This window comes from Monodelphis domestica, chromosome 4, assembly GCF_027887165.1.
Source record: "Monodelphis domestica isolate mMonDom1 chromosome 4, mMonDom1.pri, whole genome shotgun sequence".
Taxonomy (NCBI): domain Eukaryota; kingdom Metazoa; phylum Chordata; class Mammalia; order Didelphimorphia; family Didelphidae; genus Monodelphis; species Monodelphis domestica.
This window is the reverse complement of record NC_077230.1, coordinates 228,367,683-228,387,354: the sequence shown is the minus strand read 5'-3', so window position 1 is coordinate 228,387,354 and position 19,672 is coordinate 228,367,683. Positions and strand designations below refer to the sequence as shown.

Here is a 19,672-nt window from a genome sequence, read left to right as displayed (position 1 = left end):
GCATCAGAAAGAATGTCAGGAGGCTTAGGTTCAGCACCAGGATCTGTTTCTGACTCCTTGTGGACAAACCACTTGTTACCCTGGTCCCCAGTTTTCCAAGTTATGATGTGATTTATGCCTTTTTCTTATTTTCTCCCATAGAGATTTTGAGGATGAATAAAGAGATATGTTGCCTGCATTTTGAGCTCTTGGGAAAAGACAGCAGCTGAATCCAAGGCAAAAGCCATCAAAATAACAGTTCTTCAGATTTTTCCAGCCACATTCTTTCACATAACTCAAAACAGTTTATATCTATCATTACCTCTCTCTTTCCCACATCATCAGAAAGAAGGGTGGAGGATTGTTTCAACCAAACATGTCTAGCTTCTTTCTCCTATGTAATTATACTAATTACCACTTTGGGAAGAATCAGATCTTAGGTTGCAAATCATGGTGGCCGCGTGGTTCATTCTTTCTCTTCTGAAATGTGGAGTGCATCCCTAGCACTTGAGAAAACTGGGGCGGGGGGGTGGTGGTGGGGGGGAAGGGGGGGGAGAAAAACTTGCTTAATGCCACCTTCCCAGATACTCTAGTTGGAAGGGGGGGGGGGGAGGGACCAAAACACCTCTCTGAGGAGAAAGGAAGCCAGCCTAGGGTGGGGTAACAAGATCCAGATTGCCAGTGTGAGAGAGAAGAAGAGAGTAGGTTGCCCCAGGGGACTAAGTGTGCCAGGAAGAAGACATCTGTGCTGGGGTTTGCATTTCAGATGGACTGTGGCAATGTACTGCTTTTACATACTCCTAGCCTCAAAGTAGATTTGTGTTGGCTATCTTCTAGAACTAGGTTTAGAGGTGACTTCAGAAAACCCTATAACTCTTGCATCTCCCCCCCCTCCAGTTTTCATTAGACCTGTTAGAAGTCTCTTCCAGCAGTCACCTCACCTCACCCTTTGTTCCCCTCTGCCTTCATTCCTACTCTATCCTATAACTTGGCCAAACAGGCTGTCACGGAGCCGCCATTAAGGAAGACAAACGGGGAACCTTGGCTTTTCATTTCTCCTTCACAGCCTGGATCCATGCTCCTGTGTGTTGGCAGGCTGAGAATGGACCTCTTACAGAGGATCCTCTAACCCCTTACCTGTCATTCATCAGTGTGGCTACTGGCAGAGCGGGGCCAAAGGAGCTGACCCAGAATCCCACTCCTTTCAATTTCTCTCCTCCTAGTGGAGGAGAATTGGGAGAGATAAGGAGAGCAGAGAATTCTCCACAAGGTTAATAAGGAGGTAGAATATGACATACCTAAGAGAGGAACAATATTAGTACGGTCTGAAATGAAGGTGTAATTGGCAATTAAATCATGGTCTTTATTTATAATGTTTTTCTTTAATATTCATGTCCTTTTGATGATTGTGGAAATGTAAAGGATGAAGAGAAAGGAAGAAGGGTAGACCATAAAGTAAAAGCCAAGCAACCAACCCACAGCTAATTTAATTTATTAGACAAGTATTTACTGAGTGCCTACAGTGCTAAGTAGGTGGGGATACAGAATAATCATAATAATAGTTGACATTTATATAAGGCTTTGAGGTTTATAAAGCCTTTTACATTCATTTTCTCATTTGAGTCTCCAACAACCCTATGAAATAGGTAGTACAGGCATTATTTCCCCCTATTTTAACAGAAAGTGAAGCTAAAAAAAATAAACAAATTTGCCTACATTCCCACAGATAATAGGAAACAGGGGTATGATTTGAACCCAGTTATCTCTTGACTGCTGGTCCAATACAATTTGTAATATATTATGCTGCTTTTCAAAAAAGGTCAGTTTCTATTTTCAAGGAGCTTAGATCTGATTGGAAATACAAGATACATTCACAAGTCATGTTGATTTATCTTTTGTTCTGTTTCTGACTTCTATCATTTTAATTTCCATCCCACACTGCCATCAAGCAAGCCCAGGCCCTCATCATTTTAAGTTTGATTTCTAGAAAATAATGTCAAAGATAACCAAAGCCTTGGTGATAGATAAAATCATGTTGCTATTGATACAAATTGGGAAGACAAGAAGGCGAACTGAGGGAAAGATAAGAGCTTGGTTTAGAACAACTTGAGTTTGTGGTCATGGTGGGATATCTAGGTGGAAATATCCATAATAGGTAAACAAAACTTTATTTTTGTAAAACTTCTTCATTAAGTAAAAAAAAAAATTGTCTGAGGAAGAGGAAAAGATTACAATTATGAGGAAAGAAGTCTGGGAAAGACTCAGAGCTATCATGTTGGAGGAACAGAAAGAACTATTGAGGAAGTGAAAAAAGAGTGGTCAGAGAGGTAGGAAAAAAAATGGGATAGTGTGATATCAGAAAAGACAAGGAAAATTGCAAGAGAAATTATTCTCCACCACCCACTATGGCAGCTTGATTCAGTAACCTGAAGCTATAGAGTTTGGAAATCAGACAACCAAAAAATTAATGAACCATGGGGATTGTGACCCATGGCTCCCTATTGACAAGTTTGGGACCTCCTTTTCATTGGTGCTATTGGCAAATTCCTTCCCCTCAACCTCCAAAGAAATAATCTAACAGTATTCTGCTAAGTGCTTGATGAAGACATGTATCTTTATTGATTTTCTTATTGCTGTAAGGGAGAGACTCAGTACAGGCTCAGAAAGTCTGAGTATTGTGCACAAAGTTTTTCATTTGGTTGAGCAAGGAGAAACAGTTTTGTAATCCCAGAGAAGCAAAATCAACCGGAGGGAGGGAGTATGAGGTGGACACAGACAAATGAATGTCTAGAAAGTCGGGAGATTAAAATTAATGAAAGTATTCTGACTGAACCACTGGGGCTCAGCCAACCTAAAGGGGTCGCTGGGAGGAAAAAAGGGCAAAATATTAAGCACAATTGAATACAGCAAATTATAAAAGCATGTTACCACAGTCGTTATATGTTCTGCCTTACAGCACCAAGATTTCCTTTAGGACTGCAGTGTCTAATCTACCCATAGCCCCTTGCAGCAATGTCAAGCTTCTAGAAGGGCAATAATGAAATATTGAGCCTAAGGTTTAGAGAATATATAATCCCGATTTCAGACTTCATACTCTCCATAGCTATGGAACCCAGGAGATCCCTTTCTACACATGGTTTTACTCGGATGAGGTAAGATAAAAAGGAAGCCAATATCAAATGGTCAAAAAGAATAAGGATTAACAGAAGCATCAAGGTCACTATAGTTTTAGTCAGGAATAGATGCCAGTCTACAAGGAGTTAAGGAGACAGTATATAGAAAGTAAGCCCACACATTTGAGAAGTTTGCCAGTGATAAGAAATAGACAAATACAACAGCAGCTACATAGGGACAGGATATGGAAAAACTAATCATGACTCTCTGAGGTCCCTCTACCCCCAACTTTGAGGTTCTGTGATTCTGTGAAACAACTTGAACCGATAATTCTACTTTCTATTTTGTTGAGGAAATTGAAACCATTTGGGGTTGAACTCCTTTATAGTTCTTCCCTCTACTTTTCACCTTTCACTCTGTCTGTCTCTGTCTCTTTCCAAACCCAGTCTTGAATCTTCCCCACCTATCTCAGTGGAAATATGCCTCCTCCCCTTCTCTCATGCTTGAGGTTCCATCCTTTTCCATTTCCTTAGAAATCTTGCTTTCATATTTATCCACAATTCTTTCTGACATCCTCAGTTTCTCCCAGGACATGAAGAAGAATGAAGAAGATTAGACATGAAAGCAGTTTGAACCCATGAAAAAAAAAACCCAATATAAGGGATTAGACTTGTTCTGCACAAATCATTTTGGATAGAGAGAGCTTGAACTGATGAGTGGAAGTTATATGGAGGCAAATTTGAGCTCAATGCAAGAAAAGAGGTTCTGAAAAGTCCCTACTGTCCAAAAATAGAATGGGCAGAGCTCCTATCACAGGTGATATTCAGGAGACACAAGAAAACCATTTTGTTCCTGGAGATGGTGGACTAGAGCTAGCATGACACATAAATAATGAATAAATAAAGCTATGATGCTATGATACCATGACTGTCAGAAATGAGATGAAGAGAGAGGAAGCTGCCATATGAACTGAGGTCAGCATCATTCAATCAGGCCATTGAAAGAGTTAATTAGAATCTCTCCTTGGACTGGGACCAAATTCGTTACCCAGGAGTATTTTCACCATCCTGGCACTGTTGACAAGGAAAGTTTCTCATCCTTTTAGCCTCACTACAGCCTATTGACTCCTCCCCTCAGCAGCAAAAGGGGTTGCAGGGAAATGTGCCAGATCAGAATGTTCCTTATTAAACATTGTCTGGGAGCTTGGAGCATCATGCCACGGCCCACATGACAGCCCTGTGGGACTGTGAGATTATGCTTGAACACCAGGTTGCATACCAAGCTGCGTGTTCGCTGCTCACAGAAACACTGCTGTCTTTGCTCGACCCTCGAGTCTGTCTCCAGGGACTGTTGAGAAGTGAGTGTACTGGTTGGTAACTACCTTATTAAAAAACTGATCTTCTCATATTCCCTAGGGGGAACCCAAAGGGCCACTTCTGCTTTGGTTCCTAGAGCCCTAGACCCGGATTTCTGTTAGGATTGTAATTATACTGATCGAAACATTTATTGAGGCCAACAGTCACTGCAATTCCAAGGAGGGAATTAATCACCAACTGAACCAGAAAGGAAAGCTAGATAGAGAGCTGGTAGGGCCCTGGGGGAACTGTGGACATCAGTCAGTCAGGACATACTTTCTGAACCCCCTCTCCATATAAAGTCCCGTTAGAAGAAAGAGATGCCAAAAGAAGTGGATTGGTTGAAGAAAGGGAGGATGTTTAGCCTAGAGAATACTTAAGGTGGACATGATAGCAGCCTGTAAGTATTCAAGGGCTGTCAAGTGAGAGAGGGATTAGACTTGTTCTTGTTGGCCCTAAAGGGCAGAATTAGAAGCAATGGAGAGAAGTTCTAAAAAGGCAGATTTAGACTTGATGTCAAGGAAGACATTTCTGAACAATTACAGCTGACCCAAAGTAGAATGGTCTGGCATAACAACAACAGAATAGAGCTAGTATTCATAGAGTGCTTAAGGGTTGCAGAGCATTTGACAGATATGATCTCCTTTGGAACTCACAACAGTCCTGAGAAATCCATGCTATTGTTTCATTTTCCTTTTACAGATGAGGAAAATGAGGCTAAAAGAGTGAAAAAGTGACTTGTTCAGGGTCACACAGGTTACAAGTATCCAAGGCAGGATTTGAAATTAGGTCTTCCTGACTTCAAATGCAATAATCTTTTCCCAAATAGAGACTGGGTGACTATTTCTCAGGAACCGTGTAGAGGGAATCACCGTTCAGGTAAAGGGTGACCAAGATGACTTCTGAGGTGCCTTTTCAACTCTGGAATTCAATGATTCTAGGAGAGCTGATGGCTACCCCTCCCCCCCCCAAAGTCCCAAATATTTGACACTCAGAATGCTTCTCTTCTTAGACAACCATCTTTGCCCCTCACATGGCCCAAAGGCGTTTGGGATAGAAATGTTCCATCATCCATTAGATATCCCACTGCCTGTCCTGTAGGTTCTCTGTATGGGGGCCCATATTGGTGGATCTCTTTGACACAGTTGGCCACAAAGAAGCTGGATCTCAGCAGTTCTCTGTATCATCCCCTGGTGGGTGCTGACAGTAACCAGACCCTTGCTAAAGGCTTTGATGATGATTATGATAATGAGGGTGGGAGAAAATAGAATCTCTTGCCTGGAGGAGTTTCCCATCTGCTAGGGGACGAGGACCCAGAAGAACATACAGAGCAGGATGGGCTAGCTATTCTCCTTATTAGGACAAGGTAGTGGCCTCGAAGAAGGCCTTAATCTTGAGGCAATTTTGAAAATGGGATGAATTATAAGGTGAGAGAAGAAAAGGTGAACAGCAAAGCACCAGGCTGTTTCCCACCTGCAGAGACAACATGGCATAGTGATAGTGAACAGAGCATTGGATTTGGAATCAAAACCCCAAATCAAATCCTGTGTACATCACTTGTTTCCTCTACAAAAAGAGGGTTTCAGTTTGGGGAACTCTAAAGCTCTTTCAGCTCTAAAGCCTAAGCTTGTTCTCTCCCATGGTTGCTTCCTAATAGCTGCAATCCTGGACGACCCGATGGAGTGCAATCGAGGGGAGAGGTTGTCCATCACGCTGGCCAAGAACCGGATCAATCGGGCTCCTGAGAGGGTAGGGAAGGCCAAGGTGGAGGTGGACATCTTCGAGCTGCTGAGAGATAGCGAGTACGAGACAGCGGAAACCAGTACGTACAGTGTGCCGGGGCTGGGGTGGCCTGAGTTGTGTCTCTTCTGGGTGCCCCGAATACAAACTGGGGGATGGGGGTGAGGAAAGGAGGTTCAGAGGCCCTCTCATTAGAGAGCATTGGGAAGGCATACACTGGAGATATAAATGTACTGCCTGGTTTTGTTGCTAGTACTGTGGCCAATTAAGATCCAGAGAAGGCCAAGTACCATTCATTCATTCACTCACTCATCCCCATCCCTGTCTTAGTGTTGGTGTACATAGGAGCTCCAAAGGGCCAGTGGTGGATGCCAAAGAAGATTCATAGATTCCGGGTCCTTGCTTTCCAGGCACTAACTCACTGAATATTTTATTTTTCTTTTTTTAGGGGGCACATTATGTCATATGGAAGGGAGGCTTATACAATGGCACTACTCCCTGGCCTTTTGGGAAGCTGCTGGGGGCAGCTTGACAAGATAACCTTCCTGTTTGCTAGACAGTCCATCACTGGAAATAAATAGCTTCCGATCTGGAACAAAAAGAGGCATTGTTATAAACTGATGTTCAAGACCAGCCTCCACCAGCCCAGTTAGATGAGGGGCCCTCCTACGTGCCAAGCCTTTCAAGGAAGGAGCTTGCACCTCCTCCCTCAGCTACCCATTCTAGCCTCTGACTAGTCTTATAAACAACAACAAGACATTTCCTTACTTCACAGTTTTAATCTCATGTGATCCGTATTCTGAGCAAATGACCCTACAGGTTCTCCTCCATCCACAGCATATCCCCTAAAATAATGGGTGCAGGATCATAGATTCATCATTTCAGGATCATAGACCTAGAGCTGTAAAGAATCTTGGTGGTTATCTAGTCCAGAGATGTCAAACCAGGAGCCTGCTGGCTGCTTGCTCACTATTGACGCCTGAATCAGATTTAAACTTAATTGGGAAATATTGAACAAAGTAAGTAAAAATACAATATAGATAATGTTAATTTGAAGTTGCCTAAATCATTATGCCACCTGAAAATATGTCAGAAAAATGATGAAGGCGGCTCAGTGGATTGAGAACCAGTCGCAGAGTTGGGGGGTCCTGGGTTAAATCTGGTTTTAGCTGTGTGATCCTGGACAATTAATCCCCGTTGCCTAGCCCTTACCACTCTTCTGCCTTGGAACCAATAATTGATTCTAAGATGGAAGGTAAGGGTGTAAAAAAATAAAAGATAAGGACATTGATAATCTAAAAGGTAAAGAAATTTGCTTGTAGCTACACATGTAATAAGAGTCAAAGCTGGGACATCCCCAGGTCTCCGACTCTAAACTCAAAACACTTTCCACTTGATCACATGACCTTCCTTGGCATCAATCAATTGACAATTATTTATTCATTATTTATTATACTTTCTTTATAAATTTTATTTTTATAAATAACAGTGATTTGCTTTTACTATTTGCCAGGCACTGTACTAAGCCAAAAGGATACCCCCCCCCAAATTCAGCATAAGTGAGCATATTCCAAGTGAGGGCAGAAGCATCTGCCAGGTTTGGAGTATTGTTTTGACATCAGGGAGGGAAGACAATGGAAATTCATATAGGAACCAAGTTTCTACCCCCTTGGATATCCCATTCTCTGAAGCCATCTTCTCATCCCCTCTGCCCATCATTTTCCGGCTCCCCTGTTCTGAGCTGAGCAAACAAATTCACCCATCATGGTTGGTGGTCATTAGCAGATGTAAATTTCCTTTCCCTGGAGCAGCCAGGGCTGCACATATGGTAGATCCAGCTACTGCACTTTGTAAAGTCAATACATCTAAAATATTAAGCCAGATGAATCGAGGGAATAAAAGGAACTAATATCTTTATTCCACATTGTAAAGCTCCTGGGCATCTTTTTAATGCCCCCTTTTCAGGTGGGCAAAGTGCTCCCAAGTAAGGAAGATGCTCCTGGCCCCTTGATTCAGCTTTTACATTTCAATGAGGACTTGCTACATCATTAGTGCTTGTTAGGAAGAAAGATGCCAATATCTTTTTATCCTAATGGCCTTTCATTCTAAGTCAGAGTTGGGTCTCCTGGGTTTAAAGCAGCCATGCAGGTAGTTTAAAAATGTACTAGCCCAGGACCCTTCCCTCCCCCCCCCCCCATTCCCCTCCCCCACAACCTTCCTTTTACACAAAGAATTTGCATCTAATAGCAGAGATCAAAGGATGGGGGCTCCCTGGACCAGATCTGTGCTGCTCTGCTCTAATGGTCCGGATTTGTTGGAAACAATACTTATGATGGTGACGGGTGAGTGAAGAGGAGGGTGAGTGAGGAGAAATGAGGAGAACAGCTCTGGCGTCTCTTTTGTTGGCTTTAATTTCCACACCCCCACACACTTACACACTTCTAAGTGAGAGTACATGCTGTTCCAGGGAGCCCTCTCCTGTCTTCTTTTTTCCCTTCTCCTTTTTGTTTTCATCTCCCCCGGCCCTTCTTCCTAGAATCATAGATTTAGAAAGGGATCTTATAAGTCATCAAGTCCAACCTCCCGATTTTACAGATGAATATTTAGAGCATGAGAAAGGTTAGGTTTTTCATTATCACACAGCAATCTGAGATACTGGATTTGGATTAAATTTTACATTCTAATCCTAACAGTAGCTTTGTGACTGTGAGAGTCCCCTAACTTCTCTATGCCTTAGTTTCCTCATTTGTAAAATAGGTATAATAATAGCCCTTACTTCAGGGTTGATGTGGTAACATGCAACGTGTTATGCAAACCTTAAAGCATTCTATAAATGCTATTATTGTTATTACACAGGCTTTCTCTCCTTTCCCTTCCTCTTTTTGCTTTCTTTCCCATCTCCACCCCCAGCCCTCTCCTGGTGTTCCTGTCTTTTTAAAGTCCAGATGTCTAGTGGAAAGATGTATATAATTGTTGCTGGTGTAAGCTCTTGTTTATAAGCAAGGACTGCATGCCCCCTCCAGCTGTCCCCTTCTTCTCAAGAAGCTGGTTAGTCAATCAGTAATCCTCCTGGAGTAGAGCCCTGGGTACCAGAGATTTCCCACTCCTCTGTCTAATCCAAGAGTTAATGAAGCTGACAAGCAAGAAGATGGGGAGAGCAAAGAAAAGGGGCTCCCAATTTTGTCAGTGCTCTGGCTTGCCTTTTTCCTGAAGGCTTGGGGCCAGTGGGCTAGTGCTAATTGTCATGATGAGTTCTGAAATGTGCAAGAACATTAGAACCTCAACAACCCATTCAGATCTCAAATCGTCTCCTGTAGGACCAGGGAATTCGCTTAAAGGAAAGGAATTCTAGTCATGCCAATCTTGTTTAGACATTTTCCTCAAAGAGACCAGCTAAACTTAAACTTGTAACTCAGTTTACCAATCAGCCAATCAATAAGCATTTCTTAAATACTTTCTATGTATTAAGTACTATGCTGAGTTCCAGGGCTACAAAGATAGGCAAAAATAGCCCTTTCCTTCAAAGTGCTTACATTCTAGTGGGAAAGACTAGACATCAATATTTGGGTCCATACAAGACAGATACAGAGTATATCCAAGGTCATCTTAAAGGAGGAAAATTCTAGAACATGTAGGGAATGGGAAAGGCCTGCTGAAGAAGGTGACATTGAACTGAATCTTGAAGGAAACAAGAGATTCTATGGGGTAGAAATGAGAAGTGTGAGCTTTCCAGGGATGGGAGATAGCCACTGCAGAGACACAGAGACATGCTGTGTTGGAAAGAATGGATTAAAGTGACTAGGCTCCAGTCTAGGTCTGATCCTAGTCATGTGGACGTGGGCAAGTCTCCTAACCTGAGACTCAGTTTCCTTATCTATGAAATGGGAATCATAACATTTGTACCATTCATCACATAAGCCTGGGGTAAGGCAGTGATTTTAAGACCTTCTCATTTTAGGTCTTAGATATTGTTGTTTGCCACCATCAACATCCACCCCAGGAAATCTAGGTGAGATGTATTTTTGTAAACCTAATCACATATTAAAAGCTGAAATTTACTTAATACTTTAAGACTCACAAAAATGCTCTCCGGGGGCAGCTGGGTAGCTCAATGGATTGAGAGCCAGGCCTAGAGACAGGAAGTCCTGGCCTCAGACACTTCCCAGCTGTGTGACCTTGGGCAAGTCACTTAACCCCCATTGCTTAGTCCTTACCACTCTTCTGCCTTGGAGCCAATACACAGTATTGATTCCAAGATGGAAGGTAAGGGTTTAAAAAAATACTCCCCATATATTGTCCTCTTAGATCCTCATAATGGCTATATGAGGCAAATAGTAGAGATATTGTTAGGCACATTTTTCAGATGAGGAAACTGAGGTTCAGAGAAATTAAATGGCTTGCTCCTGGTCACATGACCAGTAACAGATGAAGGATTTTAGTCCAAGGCATCCCTTGATTCCCAGTCCATTTCCCTTATCATCATCATCATTATTATTATTTACATATGTGTTATTATTATATCATGCTGTCTCAGCCATTCCTTTTAAGTGACAAATTATACTTCCATTATCCATTAGGCAAAAATGCAGTTTTCAGATAGTGGATTTGGTCATTCAGTGGAGCTTGTTGCTTTCCTCCCATCTCTTCTGCCTTTCCACTATCACTGCTTCAGACTTCTTGTGCTTGATTTTTCAAATGCTAGATCTTAGATCACAAATAATAGAGATAGACAAGACCCATTAGGTCATCTCCCAGGCTTGCCTCCCACCCTTATCTTATCTCCAACTCAACCCTTTTTTCTCAGCAAAGAGGCTGTTTTTCCCTTTCCCCACAGGGAAAACCCTCTGTCTGGTTCCCAACTGCAGCCTGAATATTTTCGCCTGCCCAAGAGTCAGCCCCCTTCTAGTCCAGCCACCTTGAGGCTTCTTCACCTTGCTGCAGCCCCTGCCAGGACCAGTGGGAGCTTTCATTTCATTTTCTCCAAGGGCTCCGCAGTCAGAAACTCAAGGGAGGACACGTTCATTGTCTCTCTAAAGCCAGGTGCATCACCAGCTGCCCCCATCATTTTCCTTGGATGGCCCACGACAATCAGAATCCGGGAGTCAGGGCAAACCCTGAGGCAGGCAGGCATGTCACTGGCTGTGGACCATTGCTCATCCTCTCCTGAAAGAGCTTTCAAAATTACAGCTTGTTAGAGGGGCAAACTGTTGTCTAGTGGACAGCGTGTGGAGGCTGGGATCATGGGAGCAGAGAATCATTGATTTAGTGTTGGAAGGAGCCTCTATGGTCCCTTCCATCTTTTCATCTATATAAAGTTATTGAGACAAGGTGGTATAATAAAAAGTGTCCTGGACTTGAAGTCAAAAGACTTGGTTTTCTTAATGTATGAATGACTTCCTATTTGCTCCAGGTGTCACCTCAGGCAATTAAGTAGTGCAGTGGATAGTATTCTGGGCCTTGAGTCAGGTTTCTAGTTATATGACCCTGGGCAAGTCATCTAACCTCTGTTGCCTTCGTTTTCTCATCTGTGAAATGGGAACAATAATAGCATCCACCTTCCCAGGTTATGAAGATCAAATGAAATCATATTTGTAAAGCAATTAGCACAGTGCCTGGCACATAGTAGGTACTTTATAAATGCTAGCTGATGATGCTATTTTTCTGAGACTGTTTCCTCATTAACAAAATTATTGGGGTTGGACTCTATGACCTTTGAGGTCTCTTCCAACTTTAGATCTACAATCTATGAATCTAAGACCCGTCTTTAGTCAGGGGGTAGAGAATCTCTGTGAATTCCCTTTTGGTATCCCCTTGAAATGAATAAAGGCCAGAACCAAAAACTATATTTTAAATAGTAGGATGAGGGGAGTATTAAAATAACTGTATCTTATAAATCATTCTTTTGATGAAACTTTAATAAACAACAATAACAATCATAGGAACAAATAAGCTAATATTTATTAAAATGTTTATAACAGTGCCTGGCACTAGTATTTCCTTTCCTTTATGTGGGGAGGAAAGGAATGTTAAAATAACTATATATATATTATTCTATATATTCTATTTCTTCCTCTGTTTTATATATATATATATATATATATATATACATATGTATATGTGTATATATATATATATATATAAATACTGTGTACTGGGCATACTTTACAGTTATTATTCATTTGACATTCATAATAATCCTTTGTGGTACTTGTTATTTTTATTCCCACTTTATCATTGAGTAAACTGAGGCTAGCAGGGGTTAAGTGACTGGTCCAAAGTCGCACAGCTAGAAATTGTCTAAGGCCAAATTTGAACTCAAGTCTTCCTGATTCCAGGTCCAGCACTCTATCCACAGCACCACCAGCTGCCCTTTATATTTAAAAAGTGCTTTATGTACTTGATTCTATTTGATTCTCCCAACAGACAACGAGGTAGGTAGCACAAGTGATACTGTGCCCATTTTACACATGAGGAAAAGGAGGTTCAAAGACGTACTCTAAAGTCTTTGATTAGTTAATTGGCAGAATCAGCATGCCAACTGGGGCTTGTGCCTTCCGTTTCAGTGTTCTTCCACTACACCAGCCTGAGCAGGGTCCGGCACAGTTCTAGGTCCCATGGGGGGGAAAACGTGAGTTTATAATCTCAATGAGCAGAAAGGCTATGCATGCACCCATGTGATTAAAGGCCAACAAATGTGACTGCAGTTGGTAGGAAAAAAGAGAGCCCTGGGGATCCAGGGAGGAGTCTTAAGGCTTCAGGAAGAGGGTTCACTTGAATTGGAATTAGGACAGTAGTATTTAGATACACTTGAGTCCCATTGCCTAGCCCTCACCACTTTTGCCTTGGAACCAATACACAGCAGTGATTCTAAGACAGAAGGTGAGGGTCTAAAATAATAGTATTTCGATAAAGCAGAAGGGGAATGGCACTCTGGATGGGCGGGATGATGCGACCAAAGGTCCAGGTGGAGGAACTGACCTACTCAAAGAGGAAGGCTGGGATAGGGCAGTACTATAGTAGATCAGACTGGTGAAGTAGTTTGGGACCCAACTGTAAAGAACCCGGAATGCCAGATTAAGGAGTTTGAGCTTTATCTTTATGGGGATATACAAAATACTTTTTGCAGCTGTGGAAAATGTGTAGTTCTCAGCATGCTAATCGAGGAGGTGTAGAGACACAGATAACAATCCAGATAAACCTAAAGTCATCTGATTTCAGCATGCAGAAACACCAAACTGCATAGGCATTAGCTTAAAAAAGTAGCAAGACTTGGGATGCCCTCTAGAGTGCCTATTTTCACATTTGGCTCCTTCCCCTGCTTTACGGCAGAACCTTCAGAAACCTGGGACAGGGTTTCCCAGCCCAAACCAGACCACAGACTGATAAGATCCTCCAAGTCCCCTCTCAAACCCCCTCCCTCTGCAGCCTCAGCACTGGGACTTCTCAGGGGGGTGGAAGCCAGAAGCTAGAGAAAAAGGAGTAGGAGGAACTAGATGGAGAGAAGGAGGAAGCTAAGATGCCAGTTTTTTTTTTAAACTTATATGATCTAAGAAGTAAAGATACTTGATAAGAAAAGGTTTGCAGAATAGGAAAAAAAAGTCTAAGGACTTTAGAAAATATGGGGCCACGCATCATAGGGAAGAGGCTATAGAATCACCGAGAATCATCTATTAGGTATGTTATTGTTGTTCAGTCATTTCAGTGGCCAATGTCACACCCGTGGAAGGGCTCTGTCAAATTCTGCTGCCTTTATTGTATAACCTTAGTGGTTAATGTCCAGTCATTTTCAGTTGTGTCCGATTCTTTGTGACTCCATTTGAGGTTTTCTTGGCAAAGATATTGGAGTGGTTTGCTACTTCCTTCCCCAACTCATTTTACAGATGAGGAAACTGAGGCAAATAGGGTTAAATGATTTGCCTAGGGTTGCACAGCTAGTAAGTTTCTGAGGTCACATTTGACTCCTGGGCTACCCAGATGCCTATTAAGTATATAAATAGACAATTGAGAATTGATGTGGATTTTGAAACCCCTGAGCATATCACATCAAGCAGTGGAGAAATGATCTGCTCACAAATTGAGGGTGGTAATGGGGTACATTGGACTGTTCAGGGCTTAGGAGACATTTCTCATGACATACATCTAGGGCACAGTCTGTTCTCCCATCAGGCACATGCTCCCTACAAACCTTTGGCCCTTCCTCCAAAGCATTCTTTCACTAAGTTCTCACAATATCACTGAGAGTAAGGTTGGACAGGGATTGTTTACTCCATGTCATAGAAAAGGAAACTGGGACCCCATACAAGCAGAGTGACTTTTTAAAAGGTCACATAGCCAAGCAAGAGTTTAACTATTTCCTTCCAACCTCCATTTCTTTCTACTAAACCCTTTCTTTGGCTAGAAATCACAACATGGGAGCTGTTGCTAATCCACACAATAAAAAGTCTGTCATTTTCCCCCATGTTGAATTCTGTCAAGTAGCAAAGAAAAAAGGGCTAAGTAAAACCAATGGACAAAAAAACCCAGGTGGACAGTGAAGGCAAGAGATGTGCTTGGCACTATTATTAAGTAAGGACTTAATAAATGTTTTCATCCATTCATTCATTCTTTTCTCACTCCATACCCTTCTCTACTGGTATCTGGTGGAATTTGGTTACCATGATTATGTCATTCGCTGCTCAGCTTTCTCTGATTCCTCAGGGCTCATACTTTCTACTGCCTCCATTATAGAAACCACTGGGCTTCCACAGAGTTACAAAGGTGGAGTTGATAGCCCCAGCCATCAGTCACCAGAAGAGTTTATAGTGACTCGTCTTGATAAGTGCAGCAGGGAACCTTCAAGCTTAAAGAAGAAGAGAACTGAATATCAGATCCCTGGAAACCTCTCAACATCTTCAGATTATATTCTTTTAAAAAAGGATTAAAAAAAAAACCCTTACCTTTCATCTTAGAATCAGTACTGTGTATTGGCTCCAAGGCAGAAGAATGGTAATGGCTAGGCAATGGGGTGAAGTAACTTGCCCAGGATCACACAGCTGGGAAGTGTCTGAAGTCATTAAAATGGATTTTTATTGATATTTGGTTTTATGTTTATTTTTATATTTTATATTTATTTTTAGACTTTATATTTATATATGTATATAAATATAAATATATTTATATTTAGACTTCTCCTATATCTCTCCTTCTACCCCTCCAAGAGAGACATCCCTTATACATTTTTTAATTAGCAAAAGCAATACATCCACAAATAACCCCTATAAAACAAACCCCACCAACCTTATATTCATTGTTCCATACTTGTGGAGGTCTCACCTCTACAAAGGAGGATGGAAGTTTCTTCTCAAAGATCTCCTTTTGGTAATAGTTGGGTTTTTTTCCTTGTAATTTCACAACATTCATTTTTTATTGTTTCGTGGTGGCTGTTCTTTCCATTTTCATTGTTGTAGTCTTTGTATAGAGGCAGCTAGGTGACTCAGTTTACAGAATGCTGAGCCTGAAGTCAAGAAGACTTATCTTCCTGAGTTTGATCTACCTTGGACACTTACTAGCTTTGTGGCCCAGGGCAAGTTATTTAACCCTGTTTGCCTCAGTTTCCTCATTTGTAAAATGATCTGGAGAGGGAAATGGTTTTTGCCAAGAAAACTCCAAATGGGCTCAAGAAGAGTTGGACACAACTAAACTAATTTATATATATATATATATGTATATATATATATACACACATATATATATATATATTGTTTTTGTAGCTCTTATTTCTTTACTTTGCATCAGTTCATGAAAGTCTTTTCGTTGCCTTTCTGTATTATGCTCATCGTTTCATACAGCACAGTAACATTACATGTATGGATTATAATTTGTATAGTTTTCCTCCAATTGATGGGCATCTACTTTTCTTTCGGTACTTTGATACAACAAAAGGAGCTGCTGTCAATATTTTGGTGTATGTGGATCCTTCCCTTTTGTCGGTGTCCTCTTGGGGATATCTATAGGTAGCATACATTCTAACTAAATGAGACCCCTAGATGTTCCCTGAGCACCACCTACCTCCATGCATTCACAAAGACCCTCCCCAGGGCCTGGAATGTATTTCCTCCTCATTTCTGCCAGTTGAAGACCTTTTCTTCAAGGCCTAGGTCAGGTACCACCATTTCCATGAAGCCTTCCTTGATCCTCCCCAGCTAAACTTGTTTTAGAGCCCTTTGCATCCTTCTCTCCTTTGCCCTTATCATTGAGCCTGGGAAAATCATTTAACCTCTCTACTACTCTATTTCCTCATCAAATGAACATAGCAACACTGGGGCTACCTTTTTCATTGAAGTTTGGACATAGATTTCTTTGTAAACTTTAAAGCGCTATACAAATATGAGTTGTAGTTATTGCCATATACCATATTAATTTGTATACAATTCAAACTCAGTTTACAGAGTGCTGAGCCTGAAGTCAAGAAGACTCATCTTTCTGAGTTTGACCCACCTCAGACACTTACTAGCTCTGTGACCCAGGGCAAGTTACTTAGCCCTGTTTGCCTCAGTTTCCTCATCTGTAAAATGAGCTGGAGAAGGAAATGGCAAACCACTCTGGTATTTTTTTGCCTAGAAAACCTCAGATCTTGAGGGAGGACATTTTTTCTAAGGAGAGGCAGCTTTGAATGACACTTGGGGATTTGCTGAGACAATTAAGAGTCACCCATCATTTCTAGTTAGCTAATAATGAAAATAATAATTTATACTTATGTAGTGCTGTCCAGTCAAAACACTTTCATATATATGATCACATTTATTCCATACAACAACCTTGTGAGGTGAGCAGGAGCGGTATTAGCCTTTATTTACAGATGAAGAAATTGAGATTCAGAAATATTTTGATTTTCCCAAAGCTATGTAACTAATAAGTACCATAATTTGGAACTCATATTCAGTACCCTTTCCAGGGAGCACCTAGGAAATTCTGAGAGATTTGTTTCCCCTGTGGAGCACCTAACTTGGTTCTGAGTCTTATGGTTCAGTGGTTAAGACTTTGGAGTAGAAGGGAGGAAAAGCAGGTTCCAGCCCTACTCCCACCCCTGACTTGTCAAGTGATCTTAACCAGGGACGTGCAGGAGCCAGCTCTCACTGGCTCTTGAGAGCCAATTATTAGGTTTTTACCTTAAAAATCATCAACTACTGTAAATCAGGGTTTGACATTTTCTCATTGATTGCTTAGACCAATAATGTCAAATTCAAATGCAGACCATACATTGACTTAGTTTTAAAATCTAATATTGTCTATGTTCTATCATATTTTTTATTTTATTAAATATTTCCCAATTACACCTTAATCTGGTTCCTGCTGCACTTAGGAGTGCTGCTGAAAGCCCACAAGGCCTGTGTTTGACACCTCTGGCTTAGCTTTAAGAAAAGGATGGAGAAAATATTAAGAATGCAGATTACATTTAAAAGGGTATCCCATGCAATTCTCTCCCTACCAGATCCCTGTTTGTTAAAACATTTTACTAGCACATCCTTGCTCTCAGTTTCACTTTCTTGGTCTTGGAAAATTACTTTACCTGCTGGACAATGTGGTAAGGATGATGGAACTTCCTAGGGTAAAACTTGAAGATTAGGATGCTGAGGAATTGTGTCATCCATCTTAGTTCCGAACAAGGATACCCTCAGCTCTGGCTTATTTGTTCATGTCTGTATGCACAGAGATACAAACAGGAAGAAATGGAGAAGAAAAATAAGAGATAAAAGAGGCACACAGAATCATTTTCCTTTTTTCTCTGTCTATGCTGTCTCTGCTCATTTCTCATTTTTGCTCTCTCTGTTCCTTTAATTCTTCTACTTTTAAGGTCTGCCAAAGTTTCTCCTCTCCCCTCTCTCAGACTGAATAGCTCTTTCTTCTTTGTCTCTCTCATGATTATTCTCTTGGCTTGCTTTTTTTGTCTCTGACTCCCCTGAGTCTGGCTCTTTTCCTCTGCCTTGATTCTCCCTTCCCTCAGTCTCTCTGTCTGTCTGCTTGTGCCTGTCTCTTCCTCTATCCCCGGTCTCTGTCTCCTTTCCCCCCCTTTTATTCTCTGCCTTTCAGTCTGCACGTCTGTTCTCTCCCTCTCAAGTGCATGTCTGCAGTTCTTCCCTCTCTCCTTTATGTGTGCATGTGCCTCTCTCCACCTTCTGTCACCATCTCTTGCTTTTTCTCCCTCTCTCTCTTTATATGCAGTCCTCTAAGTCTGTCCTCTTGCTATATGCTTTCTTTCATATCCTCGCTGGGGCTCCTTAGCACACATTCTCTTATGGCCTCGGAGAGAGGGAGGGGTAGGTGGGGAAAGAGGTGAGACTTCCTTCAATGACTCAGTTTTGTCATTTGAGCGATAGGTCACTGGGGACAGACACATCCCCAGGCTCCCTCTCTGAGATTGTTGCTAGGCTCAAACGAACCAGGGCCTACATGTGTCCCCCCTTAGCCCCCTGTCCTGTGAGTGACAGTACAGACAACTTATGCCCTACGTCTGTGGCAGTATGTTGCCATAACCTGGGCCATTTCCTCATTTATTATCTTCCATAAACTTCAATAAAGCTGTCCTGGAGCAGAGTGGTTCAGGGAAAGCGGTGGCATCTTCTCTGAAGAGGTTGGGGATGAGGTGAGGGAAGTGGGGAGAGCAGAGGCAGTGATGCGGATTGGACTGAGCATGGTAGAGCGGGGAGGTCGCTGGAACTGGAATCAGAGGGCCTGGCTTTGTCCTGCTACTTATTAGCTGTGTGAGCTTTGGCAGACCACTTGGGCAAATCTGAACCTCAGTTTCCCCGTCGGTCGTTTGAAGGGGCTAGTCACTGGATGATGTCTGAGGTCCCTCTCAGCTTCCAGGACTCGGAGCGCCAGGCCCTGGGGCCGAGGGGCTAGGTGCTTAGCCAGACCTGCTGGGTAACATGTGTTTCCTTTCCTGCTCTGGAACTCCTTCGGGCTGCCCGGTACAGTGTGCCAGATACTCCCAAAGGGAGTAGTAGCCGTCTTGGGACCTTCTTCTAGCCCTGCCTCCAGCTCCATCATCAGCAACATCTGTGGGGAGAAGGAGGTAAGTGCTGGGTCTGGGGAGAGGGATAGGGTAGGTGCTGGGAGAAATAACCAACCGTGAGAGCTGAGCCTGCCTTCAGCCGGAACCCCTTGAAATGTTTGGAAAGAAAGTGATCAGAGAATCTTCTGACTAGGCACACTTTCTTTGGGTGGGAGCATCCCCACCAAATGGGGTGCTGGGAAAGATGTCCGGAATGGAAAATTGACTTTTTCTCTGTGAGTGACTGCTTGTCAAGTTAAGAAGTTATTTCTCAAGTCCAACCTGAATCCCTCTTACTTTATGTTCATTTCCTCTAGTTCTGTCCTTAGGGGAGACCAAAATCCGTTATTTATTTTGTGGGAGAAAAAAATCCCTTGTAGGAAAACATCCGTGATTATAGCTGCTCATAGTGTCACAGAGAGGCTAAAAAGCTAGGATGAAACCAGAACTC

At 42.1% G+C, this 19,672-nt stretch overlaps 1 protein-coding gene across 4 annotated transcripts in view; it reads left to right on the top strand.

Annotated features, from left to right (window-relative positions):
* The window catches only part of GRIK4 (glutamate ionotropic receptor kainate type subunit 4), a 787,563-nt gene that overhangs the window by 465,862 nt on the left and 302,029 nt on the right, over nt 1-19,672 (top strand). For all 4 annotated transcript variants that reach the window (XM_056794213.1, XM_056794214.1, XM_056794211.1 and 1 more), the window contains 2 exons: nt 6,106-6,270; nt 19,145-19,242. In XM_056794213.1, coding sequence (XP_056650191.1) covers nt 6,106-6,270; nt 19,145-19,242 — 263 coding nt within the window. The remainder of the gene's footprint in view (nt 1-6,105; nt 6,271-19,144; nt 19,243-19,672) is intronic.